Below are 22,187 nucleotides of genomic sequence, written 5' to 3'. Positions count from 1 at the left end.
ATTACTTATTGTTATCGTTTTATATAAAAATTTTGTTTTTCTTTATCTTTCAATTGCGCGTTGCTTTATTTGGAATATTGTAGTATAAGAGTTGCATATGCGACACATTTTCCCTTCGTTAACCGCTCTTGAAGAGCAACACAGCCACCTGACCCAAGTAGAAGTAGATAAAATGACGTGTCTCATGTGTCACATAGGAGCCAAAGTTGCGACCGACAATGCAATGCCAGGTTGGATTGTACTTCTTGTCAAACTCTTTTTTAATGTAGGCCGCAATGTCCTTCTCAATGTTGTACTTCTCCAGCGCCTGTGTTGCACAATCCACGCAATCCTGTTGCATCTCCTCGCTCATGTCTGCATTTTTGATAACTGCTTTGCGGTCCGACATCTTAGTTTTGCAATATTTTCTGTGTAATGTACTATAAATCAAAAATTAACATTCGAAACGCAAATGCAAGCTATTTACTTACCTTTAGATGCAAATCTAAATTGAATTTTTGTTAGCTTTACAGGTTTTTTTTCCTAAAGTTTAGAATTACGAGACATTAGTCGAAGCTGACTGAAAAATCTATTTGTCGGCTCAAACTTACGCAATGATTAGATTTTGTTTTTATTTTCTTCTGAATGAAGTTTCGGTTGACAATACTCGCAATTGAATCGGAATGTTGATAGTATTAGCTATCGTTATCGAATTATTAGATTCGTTTAAGTCTGAAGTGTGACCGCAAGTATAGTTTCATACTATAAACAAAATATGTTAAAATTTCCTAACTAAATTTCAAAATTTTACTCTTACAAATGTTGCCCTTAAATCGATTGATTCGATATTTTGTCTCACCGATATTTCGGTACTTTTCATCACTGAAAAACAGTGGAAAGAGCCCAAAATAATCGATATTTGCCCAACACTAAAAACAATCGATAACACATGGCACAATAGATTTTCTTTAAGCACTATTTTAAATGCTTTAATACAAAGCCTAATTGGTTTTTCTTTTTTTTGTGATTTGATTTAACTAACAATAGTTTTGGAATATGAAAGACTTTGACTCGCTGGGTGATGGCGATTACTTTGAGGACCGGAATCTTGTTAGAGTTTCAGGCATATAAAATTAGCACGCAATCTTCTGAAATTGCATGACAAATTGCACACCGGAATTTGCACTTACCGAGCGAAATTCATTCATGAATTTGTAGCCGTCTCACTCTTGTTCTCTGCATGCTCTTATTGTTTTCGGTTGGACACATTTATCACATCAGGAATGCAAATGGAAAGGTTGTTAAGTTCGATTAGACATGCAAATGTCGTAAACGAGCTGAGCTAAAGTTGAACCTGCACACGGCGGTCCGTGGGTGCACGTAAAGGAAATTGAATTTTAATAATAGCATTGTGCAACTCTCTCTCTAATCAAGTAATGCAACTAATTTGCGTTTGCCCCCCTCTTTTAGGTTATTTTTATTTTAATCGGATATGGAGAACATCGACACGGACAACATGTGAAGCAGCAAGCCCTTTTTCGATTCCAAACCGACAACATTGCGAACAAATTTTACTTGTTTTTTAATGTAACGCTAATTTACGGAACACACGCAACACATTTAACAGCCCAGCCTATTGTCAGGTGTGTACCAACGATTAAATCCCAATTGTATTAATACTAAATAGGATTTTTGTGGTTGACAATTTGAGATATAGAAAGTTATACTTGATTCTATATTAGATTGAATTTGTTAGGTGAAAGACTTCACTTTTTACTAAATAATCAATTGTTCAATAATAATTTAGAGCGATGATTCAAATTTAAATCCAGGGAATTCAATCTTGTGTGTTAAGATGTTTTAGAAGTCTGACTATTTTACTTAATTGCAAGTTTCTTTATCAAATGAAAAAGTATCGTTTTTATCCCGACTTGATCCAACGACTTAATCTAATAATAGTGAATAGGATTCTTATCGGCCACAATGTGAGCTATAGAAAATAATACTTGATTCTATATTAGATTTGCTTTTTTAGGTGGCAAACTTAACTTTTTACTTTCTGTTTTGGTCGACTATAGCTATGATTTAAATTTTAGAAGTTGTATATGTATAGTATTTCATTTAATTGTAATTGCAAAATGTATCTTTATCAAGTCTAAAGAGTATCTTTTTGTACCCGATGTCTTTTTTTCATTGATGTATCAGAATTTATAAGTTTCTGCATTTCATATCTTTACAAATGCTTTGGTCTACTTTATTTTACAGAAAATATCTTTATCAAGCCTAAAAAGTATCTTTTTTTTAGTGCTGTATTAGAAATTATAAGTTTCTACATTTCATTTCTTTTACAATCGAGCCGTTCTATTTCATTGACTTGGCAATGCAAATGAATGCGTATTGTAGTGTATTGTTTTTTTTGCACAAATTTGGCAGTAAATGATATTTAAATGTATGCACTTGAATGTGGCAGCTTCCAGCTTTACTTCATCTTAATGTTATTGTTGTTTTCACGCCCATGGCACAGTTGGCATTGGCAGACGAAAAATGTTTGCGATTGCCAAGAAAAAAAATGTAAAAAAAAAGAGAAACGAAGAGCTGCATATTGGATGCTTGAATGTTTTGGATGCTTGGGCTGCCAAAAGTAATGCAGAGAATGCTAAATGTTTTGGCACACAAAAAGTTGAAGCTCGCTGAACAAAAAAGTTTTTAATCTGCCGCATGGAAAATTTTAATCGAAACGCTCCGACAGCGTTGGGAAACTAAGTCAAACTTTTCAAATTGATATATCAAACATTTCGATTCCGTATGCCTTTTTCCTATTCATTGTTGTCCCACATGTCTCGTGATCTCTCTTTCTCACTCCTCCTCCCCTCTATCTCTCTTTCTCACTCGCCTCTCTCTGTCTGTCTCTTTCTACGTGTATGTGTGCTATCTTGCGCAAACATTTTGACTGTCACATGCCAATTGCGTGTTGAAAATGCATGCAGGAATTTAAGCTAAAAACTTTTCCCACTGACTGTGACAAATGCAAAAGTCAAACTTTTGCCTATATACCCAAAGCGCTTCTATATACATACATATGTTCTCTGTGAGATGATAACGTGTGCTCTTCTTACGTGACACGAAAGGCAAATGCTTTAAATAATATTTGCATTTCAGAGATTCGTTTCAATGGGATTTCAGTGCCTATATAGTTTGACATTATTTCCAATTATATCCAATTTATTTTCATATATGTGTTTCTGCAATCCAAAATATATAAAGAACTTATTTCTCATTTCTAATAGTTAACTTATTTATTTGTCTAAAACATATTTTCATTTTGGAGATTCATTTTAATGGGATTTTTGGTGCACATAAAAATAAACTTGCTTATTTATGACATTATTATTAATACCCAAATCACATATTTCTTACTAGAAACACTTTAAACAATTTAAAAAAAAAAAATGTAGAATTCCGCTCTTTATTACAGTCAAATATTTGTAAGCATTATTTTCAATGTCCAAATTACATATTTTGCTGTTCGTGTTGATTGAAAACATCACGTTCTCATCTCTGTACTCTGTGCACCAATTGAAATTTCGCTCAAACTCCTGAAAGTTGAGAAAATAAAAAAAAATCCCCAGCAGATAACGACTGCATTTGCTAATGGTTAGAGAAGTCAGCAATTGAAAAAGTGAGACAAGGATGGGAAAAAGAGAGTAAAACTGGCGATAAAGTTGACCTTCTGCCACTCGACTAAAAACAATATAAGTACACAGAAAAATGGACTTTTGAGAAGTGCGCTTCACTGTTAATTTTGAAATCCAAAAACGTGACTTTTTCAAATTTTTATAAACATTTATTACAAATTCCGACTAGGATTTATTATGCTCGTTCTGTTTGCGTCATTTTCAAGTGGTGCTTCAACAATATTTAATGGCACAATTTATTTGTACAAGAGCATTAAAGTCAAGTAGTTAAATAGATTACGAGCAAATTAACCCTTTAATGCGGTGGAAAAAAAAAATTGAGTTAAGCTTAGAGTGGGTCATTAAATTTATAATTCTAAATTTGAGTAAAGTAAACCATTTTTAGGGTTGAGAATCTTATCCCCAACTCTATTTATTTAAGTGCAAAGCAATTCAACAATCCTAGACATATATTTTTTTACATAAAATAACAACGAAAGTTTTTATTATTCGTAAAAATTTTGTTGGGATCAGATACAAATTGTACAAATTATTTGAACAGTACTTTTGTATTGTCTTCGTAGCTTTGGCTGACAATCTGGTATATTCTAAATGTACTATATAATAATACTAAATATAACATTCGGTATATTTTTAAAAATTTGCAGTATATTAATTGTGTATTTTATTTTATTAAAAAATGCACAATCAAGCACAATCGACTAGCTTACTTGTTATAAGTCAAGATTCGAGTAAGTCATTAAATTGATTATTCAAAACTGAAGTTAAATTATCATTATAATATTTTAACTCTACACTATGCACTTTAGATAGTTATTACACTGCTTTAATATGTAATGTAATTGAGCAATCATATATGTAAGTACATTAATTATGAAGAAGTATAAATGCAAAACTTTAATGCATAATCATATTTAAATTATAGCAAATAGTTTTGGTATAAAATTCTCCTAGTGCCAGGGTTGCCAACACTTTCGTGTATAATTCCGGCACTCTCATCTACTCATCTACTCGGCTTTTGGTTTTTGGGGTTGAAATTGAAACTTTGTTTAATTTACAACGCATTAAAAGTGTGAATACAAACTGCATTGCATTACAGAGCTGACCAGAAGTTTTCACAACGCATGCAATTGTTGAATTTGTGGCAACAACAACAGCAGTAGCAGCAACAGGCACCTCATGTGGAAATTCAAATAATTTGATGAAATTTTTAATTAACCAAACGCTTTTATGAATATAATACACAAACACACACTCCACTCGACTCCACAGCGCTCTGCTTACAAGTTGGGAACTGGGAAACTGGGCGTTGCCATACCGCAGAACTCAAATACAGCAGGCGAAATTAATTTGCCCAGTGCAAATATGCAGAATACTGTGTGCGGTGTCATAAATTCAAGCTGAGTGCAAGGCAAGAGGAGAGAGAGAGAGAGAGGTAACGAGTGCTTTAGAGTGAGAGAGAGAGAAAAGCCCGAAAAGCCCAAGCAAATAACACAAATTTTTCGCTGACGAGAGCAAAGTCAAGCGCAGTGCAAATATACACAACCATGTACAGCACTCATACACATGCAAACATGCCAAACACATACATTTGAATATACATATGTATGTATAAGTGTACATTCGTATGCACAGTCAATTGCAGTGTGCAAGTCATGAGGCAACTTTGTCTCGAGACTTGACGCTCCCAATTGCCACAATGAGGTTGCTTGCTACTGTTGTGCGGTGTTTCCAAGAAATTTCACCTGCCATGGCAACCCTAGACAAAGGCTACATCAACAATCACCCACACAGATACACACATTTACTACTACATATTCAGTAGTATTATGAGCGGCTAGCTCAACGTGTAGTTGTGATGTCTATGACTGCCAAATACTCACAGTCAGTACTCACAGTACTTCCATTTGCTGTCGTCACTAACTGTGTGTGCCACTACCAGTGCACTGGCAGAGTGCTTGTTGCAATGACAGTGTCACTGCCACAGTCAGAGGATCTGCAACAGAATCTACGTCAGTTAGCAGCGGGTTATTGCTGCTGTCGTTGTTGTCGGCTGTCATAAACAATCTCATTTTGTCAGCCAAATAACAGAGTAAACATATTTTTGACACTACCAAATAATAAATCAATTTCGGACTAGACATTCACTAGAAAATCTGGAGACTGATGTAGTTTATACAAATTTAGTTTTGTAAGCTAAAATATCATAATGTTTTCAACACAAATTTAAAAAAAAGTGGTAGCATTAGTCTTACCTAAATTATAAACAACATTTCTTTTTATTATTTTTTGTTTTATATTCAGTTGGAATGCAGTCTTATACATTTATCAATAAGGGAAAATGTATGTTATTTAAGCTAAAATTAAAGAAAATTAATCTCAAATAAAAATATTCAAAGTATTGGAATAGAAACATAATTCCAGTTTATTTTTTTAGTACCCTATTAATTTGCTTGATGATATACGATTAGTTGAGTGTTCCATCAATGTTATTCAATATGGACATATTAAATATATTTATTTATGTCCCAGAGATTTCATTTCTTTGAGTGGTGAATGAAGAGTTCGAGCTCAAAAATTCGATCCACATTTCTTTAAAGAACTAACTTCTTTTTAGCTGGGACTTGAACATTCGATATTTGCAAATTAATGCGTTTAAATGGTGTTCACATTTTTCATTGTTACATATTCATTTGTTCTTTTTTTTTTTTGTGGATGAAGATCCAACTAAAATCATGAGCTATACGCTATGGAAGCAGCTGCTTTTAGCATATGTACTTTAAATACTTTTCTATATAGATTGCCTGCTTTTAGCTTACCATAAATACCGTCCAATATATATATATATTAATACATATTTAGTTAGTTTTAATTTATTAGTGTGTACTTTTTTATTGTTTGTTATTTAAAATGGTTTCAATCTTAGCTCAAATGTTTTAGGTTGTCAGCTCCCGCTCGGCTAGTTGCAAGTGTAAAATCTGCAAGTTCATGTATATATATGCAACTATCAGTGTATAAGTGTGCGGGTTTGTGTGTGTGTGTGGTTGAGTTCGGAGGATGTGGATCTGAGCTCATTATATCGAACATAAATTGTCGTTGCGAAAATTTGCAGCGCTAAATTCTGACAAAGTTAATGGCATTATAATGCCAAAGTGATGTCGAAATGAACGAGAGAGAGAGAGAGAGAGTGAGACAGAGAATTCATTTGGGTGAGTGAGCGAGGTAGATTTGTTGCAGCATTAGCCAGGGGCTGTCGCTTGGTTGCCCTGTTAAGTTTGTCAACTCCATGAAATGGGCCAAGTTGAAGCCTTGAATTGTTACCAAAAATGTTGTCGATTATTTGCTGCTGTTGCCGGGCGGGGGTACAAGGGAAAGGAGGTGGACAGCAAATGACCCTCGTTTGTTTAGGTCCTAACAACAGGTCGGCTAACAGGCTCTGACATTGGACTACAAGGTTCGCAAATGTCAGCACACGTACACACACAAACTCACATACACAACGCACACTCATACAGAAGTGAAACTTGTTAACGTGTTGGCAACTTTATCGCGCGCCGTTCGCTTCAGCGCCACAGAAACATGGCTTTGATGCAACAATACAGCAACAACAATGGCTGCTTGGCTATCGTCTCGACTGCTGCTGCTGCTGTTGCCTCTGCCTCTGCCTCGACTGCGTTGTTCACTTCCTACACACGCCGCACGCGGTCGCCAACCGCAAACTTGCGGCAGCGCCCTGTTCTCACTTCCGGTTTCCGGTTCGCCTGCTACTTCTTGCTGCTCTACTCGCTACTCGCTTCTCGCTGGTTAACTGTTAACTTGTTTTGATTTTTTAATGGCTCGCATGACAGCAAACAACATCAGCAAAAGTCAAGCCAAGCAACAGCAGTTGCCGCCTGCCTTCAGCCTGTCGCCTGCTGCCTTCTGCCACAAGGCCGGCGACAACATTTATGCCTTTCATAATATCTTGGCTTTAAAGCGGCTACCACATCACACGAAAAAAGTATGTACAGAAAAGTTTGCACTTGCGTGTCAGCCTGTCACTGCCAAAAGAGTTAAGTAATCTACAAAAAAAAATATATATATATATATAAGTAAACTTACACATGTAGAAAGTTAATTAATTGTTGTTAGTGCTTTCCTTGTAATGAACTCTAGTTAACAAATAACGTGCGGTAATTGCAGCTGCACAGCTTACCCTTTTCATTTACAATTTGACTATAATAAATACTTTTTGAATTAAAATAAAAATTTAATTTAAAAAATATATTTCATATAGTAAAGAAATTTGTACACTTTCAATGTTAAAGTTCTCTAATACTTGTACAATTTCAAATAGATTATTTACATACAGAAAATAGTTCTTTATTGTTTTGAATTCTTTCACTTTTATACACATTTGTAGTTTGCACTTTAGCTATGTTTTTGGCTTTGAAAACTAGTTCATTGGTATTGAATTTTAAATTCATTTTATTAAACATGTTGAGCTAATTGACGTTTTTTATCATTGCAATTATTTCTTATTTTCATTTAAATTTGTATTTATCAATTTATATTCAGTTCTCTGAATTCATTGACTGATTACATTTGATAATTGAGTTTTACCTTCGTATATTTAAATTTGTATTTGTGTATTCCATATATTTGATTTGGGTTTGAAATCATCTGATTTGATTTGATCATTGTGTTTTTTTTACTAACATTTGCTTCAGTGCATATATTTTTTTAGTTTTAGTAAACATATTGAGATTGGTTGATAGATTAATTCACGTTTTGATCATTGAGTTTTTCATACTTACATTTTTATTATAAATATTTGTTTTGGTTTTGAAATCATTTTTAGTTTAGTGTTTAGATGGTCAACAATGCGAACTTAATTTTATTTAATATATTTTGCCAAGTTCTTTGATCATAATATTTATTTTGCTTATATTTAAAATATATATATATATATTATATATTTAACATATTGCGCCTAGTTCTCTGGTTATATTGCCGATTTAATCATCAGCTGGCACTTTAATTTCAACCGTTTTAAATTTCAAAATTTAGATTTATTGCAGTTCACAATCAGCACAGCTTTAAAAGAGTTAGAATAGTCGACACTTAAATTGAGTTATACCTTAAAAACGAAATCATGTAATAACATATTTATGTATAAAATATGCAAAGCTCACGTCTAAGCTGAAATGTTTTGATTCATTCAATATGACTGAGCTCTAATAAAAGTCTTAAGTTAATAATAATAATAGTAAAAAAAGCCAAGCTCAAATGAATTAACAGCAATGGGTGCACAATGCATGTCACCTCTTATTGTTCTTGGTTGTGTTATTGTTGTTGTTGTTTGTTAAGTTGTGAAAAATGAAGTTATGGTCGGTCTAGTTATGAGCATGAAAGAAAGGTTCTCTCAGTTTCAAACACGAATTGCGTGACTGGTAGCAAACAATGAACGAATGAGTGAAGCAAGAGGCAACTCTCTGGCTACAATCAAAAGGTGTTTTCTAGGCGAAAAAGACACAGAGCTGGGCAACTCCTGTTGAGCTTTTGTCATGCAAATGCAAATGGCTCAACAAGCGAAGCGGCTCCAGAGACAACCTACGATATATACTATATATACTTACGTACATATGTATATATATGATTAAAAACAAACAGCAGACAAGCAGCAGCAACGAGCAAAGTTAACAGTGCTTACCCTCGGCAGCACTTTCTGCCCCAAGTCAATGGCAAAGCCGCATCCATGTTTCCACATGCAACTTGTAGTAAGTAAAAAGAACAAAAACAACAACAACAACAACAACAAAATTGTAATAAAACACAAAAAAAAACAAAAGAGCTGCCAACAACAGCAAACGGACTGTGCTTGCAACTGGCAACTGGTTGACGTTAAAAGGAAGCACAAGTCAAGTCAGAAAACTTTCTTCTTCTTCTTCTTCTTGTTCTGTTCGGTTCTTTTGTTATTGTTGTTGCTGTAATTGCTGTAACAATTGCCGGGCGACCTGCTACCAAGAGTCCTGTGCACAGTCGTCGATTTTAATTACGTATGCAATTTATTTATTACCTTGCCGGAAATATTGTGCAATTGTGTGTTGCCTACGCCCTGCCCGGCCGCGCCCCGCCCTGCACATTAAACTCGAAGGTTTAAGAGAGTGAGGGAAAGAGAGAAGGCCGCATTCTGAGTGCGAGTGCAAGTGAGATGGCTCAAGCAAGATTTAACATGCGGTTATAAAGCTATTTTTCATTTCACAATTGACTCTTGTCATATAGGGTCGAGTTCGTTTTAAAGACACGAGTGTTTTCTATAAACATTTAATTAATTTATCAATTAGTTTGAGCGTCTGCTATTTAAAACAATATTTAATAAAATTCCTAGTCAACTGGAACATGATTTATTTGTGCTGGTTGTCTTGTTAAACTTTTTGATTCATGTTTAAATGCTTATTTGTGGAATTTTAAAATAATGTTGTCTAAAAAAGATAGTTAAATTTCCATGTTTAACGTCTATTAGCATTGCGAGTTATTTATATTTCTGTAGCTTGTCTAATTTGGTAAACTTTAGTTATGTGCACTGGCTTCACGTTAAACTATTCGATTTAGGACTAAGGTCTTATTTATACAATTTTAAAATATTTTCGTTTAATCCTTAATAATTAGGATTAGGAAGTGTATGTAACAGGCAGAAAAAGGGATCGACGGGTCTAAGTATATTTGGCTGAAAATTAGGTATATTTGTGTACTCTATCTGGTATATTTTTAATCCTTAATAATTTTCTATAATGAATTGTAGAGTGGATTAAATTTTCATTCTTAGTTTTTTTGTATAAGTCGATAGAACAAATTTATATGTTCAATTGCAATTTTGGAACTAAATAAAAAGCACACATCTCGCATAAGGAATAATTTATGCATTTGTAGCTTGTCTAATTTGGTATTCAAGTGTTGATATCTCGCTTTATGCCTAAGCTGTGTCTCATGTAACTTATTTTCGCAGTAAACGCAGTTAAAACCTTTAAGCTCATATATATATCATTTGTTTTGTTGTAAGCATTATTTCCCATTGCCATTTGTAGTATGATTTATTTCGAGCCAGGCAGCAGTAACAATAATAACAACAGCAGCAACAACAAAAGCATCAACAACAACAATTTGAATGGCCATTTAGAGCTCGCTTTGCGTATTTTATATTTTTTGTTGCCTACTTTTTGGAGCGCTTACGCTTTTGACGAAGCACGAACAAAATTTAAATTTTTAATGCTATTTCGCGTAATTTGGCAGTTCGTTAGGCTTGTTAGAAGACACACACCAATACACACACGACCGAACACACACACATACACTCGCACACACAGACAGTCGACAACTCATAAATATGAAAGAAAGAAAGTAAAAAAAAAGCGGCGACAAAAATGCGAAGCAAGCGCCGCATTTTGCGGTTTGACTGCGTGTTGGAGTATGTGTGTTTGCTGTACGTGTAAATGTGTGAGTGTGTGACTTTTTGTGCCTGTTATGAGTCACATGACACATCGTTATGTTTTGTTAATGGACTCTTGCTGAGGCTCATAAACGTGCCGACAGCATCAGCATCAGCAGCAGCATCGGCGACAGCAACAACAATGCGCCAAAGCCGCAAAAGCACATCAAATTATATTTAATTATTTAAATCATGTTAATTTGCATGCATTTAAAAGATGCCAAAGATCTTTTGTATCCTACGCGACGTATGCGCAATATCATTTTAAAGCACGTCTAAGTGAATCAACAACAAATACATGTTGCAAAGATGAGCTTGTCTGCACTTTTGTTGGCTTCCACAACACGAAATTGTCGAAAATGTAACTTTAAACTGGCAACCAGAGCTACAACTACAACAAGAGCGACAACGACAACAACAACAAGAATTTTGAACAACATCAAACACTTTGCTGGCAGCGCCAACTGCATGCGTGTGTTTACTTTGCGTTAATGAAGTTGTGCGCCAACTGGGGGAGGCCTAGAGGCGGAGTGACGATGGACAAATGAGGAGTACAGCTGAGAGGGTAGTTCTACTCATGAGGGAAAGAGAGCGAGTGATGTGTCAGAGAAAGAGAGAGAGAGCTCAGCTTAGCGTCAGAGCCCAAAGGTAAAGGTAATGCCATTGGCATTGCACATAAACGGCAAAGCGCAAATGAAATTGGGATGTGGAAGTGACTATGGAGAGTGACTATGGAGGTGAATGTGCCAGCTCAGACAGAGAGAGAGAACAGAGTAGACAGACAGACAGACAGATGAAGGGACAGAGCTGACATCAATGTCAGCGAGTCTTCTATGCAATTAGTACTTTTGTTGATTAAGTCGCAAATACGAACTCAATGTGTCTGAGTGTGCGTATTTGTGGCGATTTGACAGCGGAGAATACATACAAATATATATTTTTTGACTTTGAAATGTCTTTTTGGTAGCTTGGCTTTTAAATCGTCTGACATGAGCATAATTATGCATTAAATATTGAAAATGCTGAAAATGCATTTGAAGCTGATGAAATGAACATGAAAACAAATGAAAAGTAATCAATATCTGTCTGCTTTAGATGCTAGTACTTATGAATCATAATGTTGTTGCTTAAAACAATGATTTATATGAAGTTTTTGCCAATTTAAAAATAATCATTTGGCCCTTTACTTTACTGAAATGAAAAATTTGCTTATTAATACAATAATTAAATAAATTCGGAAAGTTTTTTTTCCAATTTAGAATTCTACATTATAATGTATGATGCTTTATTGTGTATGCAAAGCTCACTGTTAAATATTCAATTAGAGTTTATCACATGATTTCTTACTGTACAGGAAAATGTATGAAACTTTTTTAGATAGGAAATATTAATACACTTGGAACTATTCAGTTTCAGAAATTTTGCAATTGACAAAGTGATTTCTTACTGTGCATGATAATATCTGCAACTTTACTTACTAGTCAACCATTTTATATCCGGTTGAATGTTTACTGTCAAATGACAAGGAATGAAAATTCAATATTTTAGCTATTTACTCAATTTACAAAACGATTTAGTACTGTACAGAAAAATCTGTGATACGTTAACAGAATCAGAAATATATAGCTTAGAAGGCTTTTCAGTTTATTAAATAGTTTGTTCATGAAAATGTCTAGTACATAGTTTTGTATGTATTTAAATGTTTATTATCATTAATGCACAATTTATGCAATTTACTAAACTTAGATAACAATTTCTTACTACACAAAGAAATGCAAATGCAAAACATAGCAACAAATATATATATATATTCAAATGCAAAACGTAGTGAAAGTCAATTGGAACTTGTTTAGATTAACTACGCGATATTTTACTCGTAATGTGGCAATATTCAAGCAAAGAATTGAGCACATTTTATTTCGAAGCCACAAATGTGACCTATAAATTCTCTAATCAAATAAACGAGAGAAGTTTGAGAGAGAGAGAGAGAGATAGAGAGAGTGAGAGTGAGAGTCTAAACATACTCATGCATACGAAATGCGCGCTGCTGTTATTTTGTGGGCCACTTGAAATATGTCAATCCTTTGTTATTGGATTTACTCTTGTTGTTGCGGTTGTTATTCTCCTGAGTTGTTGTTGTTGTTGGTCGGCTGCATTTGACAAGGCAGTCAAAGAAAATGTGGCTGACTGTAACCGTGCATAACCATTTGACAATCAACGTTTCCCTAGCCTCGCAACAAAATTCAAGCAGTTACTTTTTATTGACAACTTTGGAAATTGTTTTTACCGCAGCAAAACGCCCACATGGTGCCACGCCCAGCACAACTGTGTGTGTGTGGTAAAAATGTTGTTTCGAGTGGTCGCCTAAGGTCGATAAGGTAAAGCATATTTTTTGACAACAAGTTCGTGATTTTCATGCAAAAATATTATATTATGACAACACACAAAGAAGGCGAAAACTCTGTTGCTTATCGATTTTAAAATTACATGGGCCAAGCAAAGTGTAAGAAAAAGGAAACACAAAATTAGTCAGAGCTTCAAACTCGAAACTCGAAAAACTGTAGCATACTTTTTTGGGCAAGTTGAGAGCGTAACCGTTGCTTGTGGGTGGATGGTTGTTTGGTTTTGCAACAGCAGCCAAAAGCTAATGTTTGTAATGCTATGCCAAGAGCAAACATTAGCCAGATAGCTGGCACACAGTGTGTTTACTGGGTGGGTTGCGAGGGGGTGGTTGGGTGGAACAGCTGCTGGTTTGACTGGTTGCCAACCAAACCAAACCAAACATTTTTAAAAAGGCTTGCATTGACTTTTTGGATTTATGCGTCCCCCTACACAGTTAACCCATTGGAAGCACCCCCAAAAAATACACTTCTCCCCTTTCTCTCTCCACTTACACACAATGTAATAAGCTGCCAGTCCAAAAACAAAAATATATGTATGTATAAAGCCCCCAGCGAGAAGTCAAATATGCTGCCAAAGTTATTGATGGCGCACGCAGCAAGACAAATTTACTTAAATCTTTTTAATGTTTGCACATTTTTTACACTTTTTTTCCCCTGGTTTTCTTTTCGCTTTTCGCTCGCTATCGTCGCTGTGTTTTTTTTTCAATATTCTATAAATATATGTTTGCCATATGCCAGCCAGAGATATGTTAACTTTCTTTTTATTTTAGCTTAGCTTTTTTCTTTCTATTTGTTGTTGTTATTTCTTTTGCAGCATGCGTGTTATTAGTCGCATAGATCATTTTGACAGCGGCATATTTTCAAGTCTTGTGCATGATATATGGCGGAAATTTTATAGAAAAAGGATAAAGGAAAATAATAGAAAGGGTGACTGTGAAAGCTGCAGAGCTTAATGAGGTTATTTTAGGAAAGCAACTGTCGGGATAGTTGATGAAAGGGTTTTTAACTAGGCAGCTAATCGAAGTGGCTCCTAATTTTGTTTATAGGTACATTGTTGAAAAGTAGTTGCTATAGATAATGTCGTTTTAGAAATTGTCGTTAAAATATGATTTTTTAAATATTTAATTTTTGCAGAAGGTTCAAGTTGCTACTCGAAATTGTTGTTTTTTGAAATCCTTTATTTAAACGCTAAAGAAGATTATTCTTAGACAAATTGTGCTCAAGTTTTCTTTCAATTATTAGAGTTTTGCTCTTGATTAATAGTAATAAAGAATTTATGTTTTATTTTTCGTAAGACAGATAGTGTCTTAAATTAATCTTAGCTTTAAATATAAGAATAATCTTTGTTTATTTTGAAAATTCTTTTAGCTTATGTTTTCACTTATTGTAAATAGTGTCGCACGTGTTAAATTGCGCCCAAATGAATATTTATGTATTCATTTTTTTTTATATATTATATTTTATAATTTTCTCTTATATAAATTATTCAATCCTTTAATTCTTCAACTCCCTCGTCCTCGCTATATAATAACATATTTAGTTCATGGACTTTTATACTAAGAAGTGAAACATAATTTGTTTTCAACATGAAAGAGAATTCAGCCCCACATTTTATATATTTTTAAAATTATAGTAAACGGAATATGAGATTAAGATTTCGCTTAACTATTTACAAAAGAAACGTTACGCTCGCTTTAAGCATTTCAATTTAAAATGTAAATAGCGAGCAATTAGCTTGAAAACATGCCTGCTTGCGGTTGGAAAATTGTATGCTTCATGCTACACACAAATACATACTCGAAAATACACACACACACGCACACACACTCTCGTAGAGAGAAACTCACTTAGCTGGCAGTTTTTCCCGTCTGTCACCTGGCATCAATGCCCCAATGGAGGCGACGCCGCCATTGCCGCTGGCGTTTTGGCCACTGCCACCGAACAATGCAACCAACCGAGCAGCAGCAGCAGTGGCAGCAGCTGCGGCAGCAACAGGAAGCAAAGATGAGGCAGCAAAAGGAAGAGAGGGCAGCGGGGAGCAGCGGCAGCTGGGAGGAAGCACTAGGTAGCCGTGTGTTGAGCCACCATTGTGCCTTTTGAGCGGCGCATTGTTGGACATTTTTCCCTTTTTTTCGCCTTTTCTTTTTTATATTGTTCGTGAGTATGGTTTGTGTGTGTGCGCATAAGTGTGTGTGTGTGTGTTAGTTGATGTGCAGCTCTCGTTGCATTGTTAGCGAGGCGTGTGCAACGTCGACTTGTTGCCGTGACGTTGCCACTTGGCGTCCATTCGCCACTTGCCATGTAATGAGTTTGCCATTTTATTTTATTTATTTGCCCAGCGCTTTGTCTCGCACAACGCACAGAGCCTGATAAAAGGCTTCACTCACACACACACACACACTAAAAAAAGAAGCATGCATTTAAAATTAAAATTAAATAATGATTTAAGTGCGCCGCGAGGCATTGTCTGTTGTCAGTTCACACAAAAAAAAGGAGTTAGAGTATAATAAATAAATAAATATTGCATTTAAGAAGGCATTTCGAGTTGCCTTTCATAAATTAGGGGGAAGCTTTCTGTATGCATTTCTAAATCAATAATCAAGGATAAGATGTGCATAAAACATAAATCGTTTTGTTAGTTTGAGACAAGAGTTAAAATAGAGGTTTAATTTAATTTGCACATAAATGAAGCAAAAAATTAATGTATTTTAGAAGTATATTAAAATAATATAGTATGTATAGTATGTGTTATGCTTATTTTAGTCGTTAGGCTTCGGAAATTCACTTAATTTATTTTTAAGCTCAGTAAAAAATTTGAAAAAAAGCTCGTGTTTGAATATATTACGTATACGTAATTGCTATTTCTGTTTTAATATAAAAAGTTATATACCCAAAATCAACTTCTTATTTTAGTCCCAAGGTTTGGAGAACTAGCCTTATATATTTGTAAGCTCAGCTAAGAAATCTCGAAATAAACTCTTTGGTTAGATATATTAAATATGAAATATTATGCATTGCTTATGAAATATTATGTATACGCAATGTATGCTCGCAAGATCAGCACAATTTTTTATTTACACGAATAGCTGCAACAATAATTATTTTACTCGCTCTACAATCGTCGCTTAATCAGCCGCTATTGATCAGTGCATTTTACTTAATGAAGCTGTATTTACAGTTTGCTATAGTTAATTGCGATAGTTTTGTGGGTTTTAGCAAAGAGCGAAAATCCTTTTAACAAAAATGACAGATGCAAAGTGAGATTAAAAAGAAGGGGAGATGCAAATAGAGAGAAAGAGGGGGAGATCAGGGAGTTGGACAGTTGAAGAGTTGTTTCTGTCGTTGATGTTGTTTTTGGAGGCTGGTGGCAAAAGACAGAAATCAAATTACAATTTCAATATGCGATGCGTACGAATGTCTGTTGGTGGCAGTTTTGGCTTTCAATGTGGAGCATGAACTTTCAAGTTGATGTTTAGAATTTCTGCGGGCACACATGTGTATGAGTGTGTGTGTCAGTGTATGTGTGTGTATGTGTGCCTGGTAGAGTTTGATTTGAGCCCACAAAATGGATTTCAGTTTGTATGCTTGTGTGCGTCTGTCATTTAATGGAATTTATCACATTTTAACTCTGTGACAGAAACGACAACGTCAGCAGCAGTACTCTCTATCTCCCTCTTGCTCTCTCTCTCTCTCTCTCTTCTATTTCTATCTCTGTTCATGTGTGGCCACATGCTCATCCAAGCTGTGCTCTTGTGTCCTGTCATTTGCTCGGTTTGTCAGGCATGCATTTGAAATGTTATTCAATAATGTGCATGAGTAAGAGAGAGTGCAAGAGTCTTCGCATATCGAATGGTTGTGCTGCAAGTGTCACAGTGTCATTGATTCCCAGCTAAATCCAAACAAACAATAAATAATGCAAATGCAACAAGTGTGTGCTGTCGCTTTATTTATTCATCTCCAAATCTCCCTCCTTAACGACTTCAACTGGGTTTAGTTTGAAGCAATTAAAAGCCTACTCATCAGTTGGCTATTAAGCAAAATGGAAATGGTTTCTTTTCGCCAAAGCTATTACAAGTTCTGCCCTCGGGATGCGCAAAGTTTGCAGGCAACTTAACGACTCGACGCCGATTATTAAATTAAAACGTGCAAAAAACTTTAGCCAATGCTCAAAGTTTTCTTTGCAGCAGCAACTTAAGCAAAGCATGCAGAATTTGTTAGTTAAAATGTGACGTTTGCTTAAATATTATTTGCTAATTAATATATTATTAAATTGAATGTATCTTCAATATTTTATAATTTCATTATTTTGCCTTAATAACAAATTCCTTTTACACTCTTTTATTTATTTATCCTTCCAAAACGAGTTGTTAGCGTATTAAATATTCTTTAGTGTTCAGTTTTTCTTCACTTCCTTTTTTGCATTGCGACGCATAATTTATTATGCGAGGCAAAAATCTGCTGCAGCAAATTTGTCACATGGGATAAATAATAAGAAGAAACTTGCTAAACTTTCAGCATAGCAGCAGCAGCAGCACAACTTGCTTTTGCTTTTGCCACAGGGCCACCGAAGTCCTGAAGCCCTTCAAGGCTAGAGCTCTACGACTAGCTCAGCTGAGCTGAGTGTTGGCGCTGGGGGATTTGTGACAGCGCTTGGGCAGATTACTCATACGCCATGAGCGCTGCGTCGAGCGTTGGCAAAAATATACGGGCTGAAAAAAATTTGTGAGCAGGCCAGCGTGAAATTAGTAAGAAAGCACTTAAAGTAGGTCGAATGTGACGCTGCAGCAAAAAAAGAGTTGAAACTTAGTTTTCGGCAACAAAACGAAGAACAAAAACAGAATTTTATATTGCAAGTGGCTGAAATGAACGACTAAGAGTTATGCTTTGAATTTTTTATAAAGAGAGTTAAAATTCAACAGTTAAATTTATATGGAGATAGTTTTATTCTTAAATATTTCATCTATGAATTTATAAATATATATGAATTATAGTTCAATTATTAAGTTCGATATTTATGAAGCTATCAGGATAGCTTTATATTACAATAAACTATCGTTAAATATATATATTATATATATCTTAGGATGATGTAGATACCAATAAACTGTTCCTAAATATAATACTCTTCTATTTATAAAATTATCAATTTAAAGTTTTCAGTATAGCTGCAAAATAAATTATAATATTTGTAAATATATTTTTCTCCTGTTTATGAAACTGCCACCTTAAAGTTCTTAAAGCTGCGTGTTATAAAAAAAAAAAAAAAACAATTTAAAAATATATTTCTCCCCTGTTGTAATAATAAATGAAGCTGATTCGTGGGTTCTCTGATCCTCGAACGCAGTAGCAATTAAAAATTTATTTAGTTTTTGTGATCATAATATGATCTACTTCTTAAGTTTTTTTGAATCTCAATGTTAGCTCTAAATATGTTTCTTATTAGTGTGGATCATAACTGGTTTTACTTGGCATATCAGAGGTATCTAGAATTGTTATAAAATTCGTACTAAGCGACAACTTTACTTTGATTTCTTGTTAAAGTTGAAATTCATGCGTTTCTTCTTGAAGAAATTTGCAGTTCGTTATGTCTTGAAGACAAACTAAGCCGACGAGACAACATTGCGTTTGCATATTTAAAGCCATCTGAAAACTTTATGCTCTAGCAAGTTGCCTCTGGCTTTTCTCTTTGCCTCTGCTCCACAGTTTCCTTCACTTCGGTTCTTGTCTTAACCGCACTAAAAACTGCAAGCACTTTCACTTACTTATGTGTTTATATGGCGTTTTAATGGACTTCGCACAGCTTGTGAGCATCACATGAGCTGCCTTATTGGTCTTATCGCTCCGGCGTGCTAAGACGCCACTAAATATGTCAAAATAAAGGCAAATTTATACACAAACTGATAAAAAAAAAGAAAATATAAAAAAAAGAACAACATAGAATGAAGATGGTTTTTTTTCTTTGGGTTATGTTGTTGGCTGGCGGCAATGCTGCAACAATTGCTATCTTGACATTGTCATCTCTCTAGAACTGTGAGCTGGGAAATTGCCATTGAAATTGGCCCAAGCTGCCTGCAGCATCATGAGACTTTGCTTTGCTTGTTGGTTCTCGTTTCGTTTCGTTTGGTTTGGTTTGGCTTGTTGTTGTGCTTTGGCACGCCTATCAGTGGAATTGAATCAAATTACCTTGTAATCTTAACCTTAAGGTTATTTGCCGTTTGCCACAAAACGCTTTGTGCCCTCTGCGTTTAGTTACTATTCAAGTGGCTCCCCGGTTTCCACTTCTTCTACTTTCCACCTCCAGCTCAACTTCTTGACTCTCGCATTACATCGAGTCGCGTTTGACGTTGCACCTTTAACACTTGTTTCGTGTTGCGGGTGGGTTTCTCTTCTCCTTTTTTTGAGAGGAGGAAATATAAATGGAAATCTAGCATTACGTCTTATCATGATTGCAAAGTTTAAGTGACTTTTCTGCAAGTGCAAAGCGATAGCTGCTACAGTTACTTTTCGTTCCTCCTCCTTCTCCCTTTTGCAGCTACTTTCATGTTGTTGTGGCACTTTGAAAATGTAGCAAGTCAATCAATGTTTGTTCGCCTGTCTGCTCTGAGAGCTAGTAGCTCGGAGAGCTGAAATTGTGGTAGTAAGTAAAAGTTAGTTAAATTTCGATTAGACTTCTTCGTCTTTGACTCGGCTTTGCTTTCGATTATAAAGGTTCCCTTGAGCATTTTTATATTCAACAAAACTACTTAATGGATATTCTGACAGCTTAAAACTGAGCTAAGAGAAGATTTGTTATATTATTTTTGGGATTGAAGGGAATTATCAAGAAGTGTAAAGAAGGCTGACGATTTAGTTGGTAAATATTGTAATAAATATTAAAAGAAATTTTAAATTTGTAATTCATTGATTATAACATAAGATTTGATTGTAATTTTTACGATATTCATTAAACTAATTATATAGATGAAAAGATTAATTATGGATAGATGAAAAGATTATCAAATAGGAAACATAAAAAAAGTAGAATATAATACCCTTAATTTCTGAACTTCTGATATTTGTAGTACTGAAATAAGTTTGTGATTTGAGTGAGAAATTTTGTTGAAAATATTATTACAAAATACGATTTCTTCCTAATCTAATGTGTGGCAAATATTTGGTATATTTTTAGAGTGCAATATGGCCCTCGGCATATTTTGGTACTTTTGTGGTATATTATTTGGTATATTTTAAAAATAATACTGGACTGTCTTGAGTGTATTTAAAATAGCGGGTATTTTACAGTCGAGCACACTCGACTGTAACTTTCTTGTTTAATTAATACACGATTATTTTTAATTATCTTTGCCTGATTTTGATGGAAGTAATTACATAAGATAGAAATTTTCGATTAACTCTTACAGCTAAAAGATTATTACATATATCATATCATCATTACCAAAATAGTTATTCTGCACATAAGTTTGTTCTTTTTCGTCTCTCCCTGCACCTCACTCACTCACATCGTACAACATTTTCATGAGCTCCGGCACGTAGTCATCCCACTTGGACTGGAAAACATTGCCAGCCAATGGATCGTTCATATCGTATTTCTGCGTAAAACGCTCCACATCGAAGTTGCTATGATCCTCGGCATTTTTCAGATCCATTTTCTTTTCCTCAATATCCAATTTCTCTGCCTGCTGATAGACCAACACCACATAGCGACACAGACCGCTGTCTTTGGGGGGCAAAGGACCATAGTATTCAGAAATCGCTTGACCCTTGGCCACATCGAGGCCGGGCACATTGACAACCAGCCAATGTAGCCACGAACGATAGATGGGATTCTCACGACTCGGTGCATCGGGACTCAACATGACAATAGTGTAAAACGTTCCTGGATCGGCATTCCATTCGAGTTTCGGGGGGAATTTCAGTTCCGTGGGCGTATAAACTTTGCCCTCCTCAATCTCCAGTTCGTTGTCGAAGCTCAACTAAAGTTCAAAAGCAAATTTAGTTAGGCGAAACGTTAGAACGTGTCTTAGAATTGACCTTTAGCAGTTCCTTGGGCGGCTCCTTGAGGACATCAGGTATCACCTCCAACTCCTTCATCACCCGTCGCACATTCAACTCGTCATGCTCGGCCCGAGTCAAACACAACACGCAGAGCAAGAAACCGTAGTGGAAATGCATTGTAAATGCTTTTGAGTCCATAATGCCAACAGCTTTTTATATAGCATGCGCCTCCCTTCAATCGATATTGTTTTGCCACTAATCGTCGACGACTCGAAATTGTCAACGCAAATATAATTAAGCAAATTGAGAGCCGAAGCAATTTGCAATCATTTGTGCGGTTCGTGCAAATATTTACAAATATATTTAAATGCTCGAGCAATTTTGAATAATTCGAGCAGCTTTTGTTGCGACACAATTGAAATTAAGCTTAAGCTCTTTCGGCTGCTCTTCAATTACATGCAAAATAAGTATAAATTGTTTGACGTTCGAATAGAAATATCTATTTAAATGGATAGCACATTACATTTGTGTGTAATTTGGCTTTTGTGTTATTTTTGTCGCCTGTTTATTCAACGAGAGAATTATTGAAATATCTCAATCTATATCAAAAATAATTCATTTTGATTGTCTATTTTGTATTTTCATAAA

The 22,187-nt window shown here is 35.0% G+C and overlaps 2 protein-coding genes and 1 long non-coding RNA gene across 3 annotated transcripts in view; 1 reads left to right on the top strand and 2 right to left on the bottom strand.

The window, feature by feature from the left end:
- Window positions 1-30: 30 nt before the first annotated feature.
- Window positions 31-630, bottom strand: LOC133843017 (dynein light chain 1, cytoplasmic-like). Its single transcript, XM_062276372.1, has 2 exons — window positions 471-630; window positions 31-407 (listed from the first exon to the last, which is right to left on the bottom strand). The coding sequence occupies exon 2, from the start codon at window positions 386-388 to the stop codon at window positions 119-121; it is 270 nt and encodes an 89-aa protein (XP_062132356.1). The 5' UTR covers window positions 389-407; window positions 471-630; the 3' UTR covers window positions 31-118.
- Window positions 631-927: 297 nt separating this feature from the next.
- LOC133843052 (uncharacterized) overlaps window positions 928-22,187 on the top strand; it is a 34,873-nt gene continuing 13,613 nt past the window's right edge. Inside the window, exons 1-2 of the long non-coding RNA XR_009894467.1 lie at window positions 928-1,359; window positions 1,450-1,622. This is a non-coding gene — a long non-coding RNA (uncharacterized LOC133843052). The remainder of the gene's footprint in view (window positions 1,360-1,449; window positions 1,623-22,187) is intronic.
- Window positions 20,980-21,761, bottom strand: LOC133848963 (putative odorant-binding protein A5). The gene is made up of 2 exons (XM_062284739.1): window positions 21,576-21,761; window positions 20,980-21,517 (listed from the first exon to the last, which is right to left on the bottom strand). The coding sequence occupies exons 1-2, from the start codon at window positions 21,735-21,737 to the stop codon at window positions 21,032-21,034; spliced, it is 648 nt and encodes a 215-aa protein (XP_062140723.1). The 5' UTR covers window positions 21,738-21,761; the 3' UTR covers window positions 20,980-21,031.

The sequence above is a fragment of the Drosophila sulfurigaster genome, chromosome 2L (genome assembly GCF_023558435.1).
Source record: "Drosophila sulfurigaster albostrigata strain 15112-1811.04 chromosome 2L, ASM2355843v2, whole genome shotgun sequence".
NCBI classification, from domain to species: Eukaryota; Metazoa; Arthropoda; class Insecta; order Diptera; family Drosophilidae; genus Drosophila; species Drosophila sulfurigaster.
Note: the sequence above shows the minus strand (reverse complement) of the source record. Positions and strands in the feature narration are given on the sequence as shown.

Excerpts from the sequence above, each read along its gene's own strand:
- LOC133843017 (XM_062276372.1), bottom strand. The coding sequence starts at position 388 with ATGTCGGACCGCAAAGCAGTTATCAAAAATGCAGACATGAGCGAGGAG.
- LOC133848963 (XM_062284739.1), bottom strand. The coding sequence starts at position 21,737 with ATGGACTCAAAAGCATTTACAATGCATTTCCACTACGGTTTCTTGCTC. Across the intron at positions 21,518-21,575 it reads CGCCCAAGGAACTGCTAAAG|TTGAGCTTCGACAACGAACT; the intron begins GTCAATTCTAAG and ends TTTGAACTTTAG.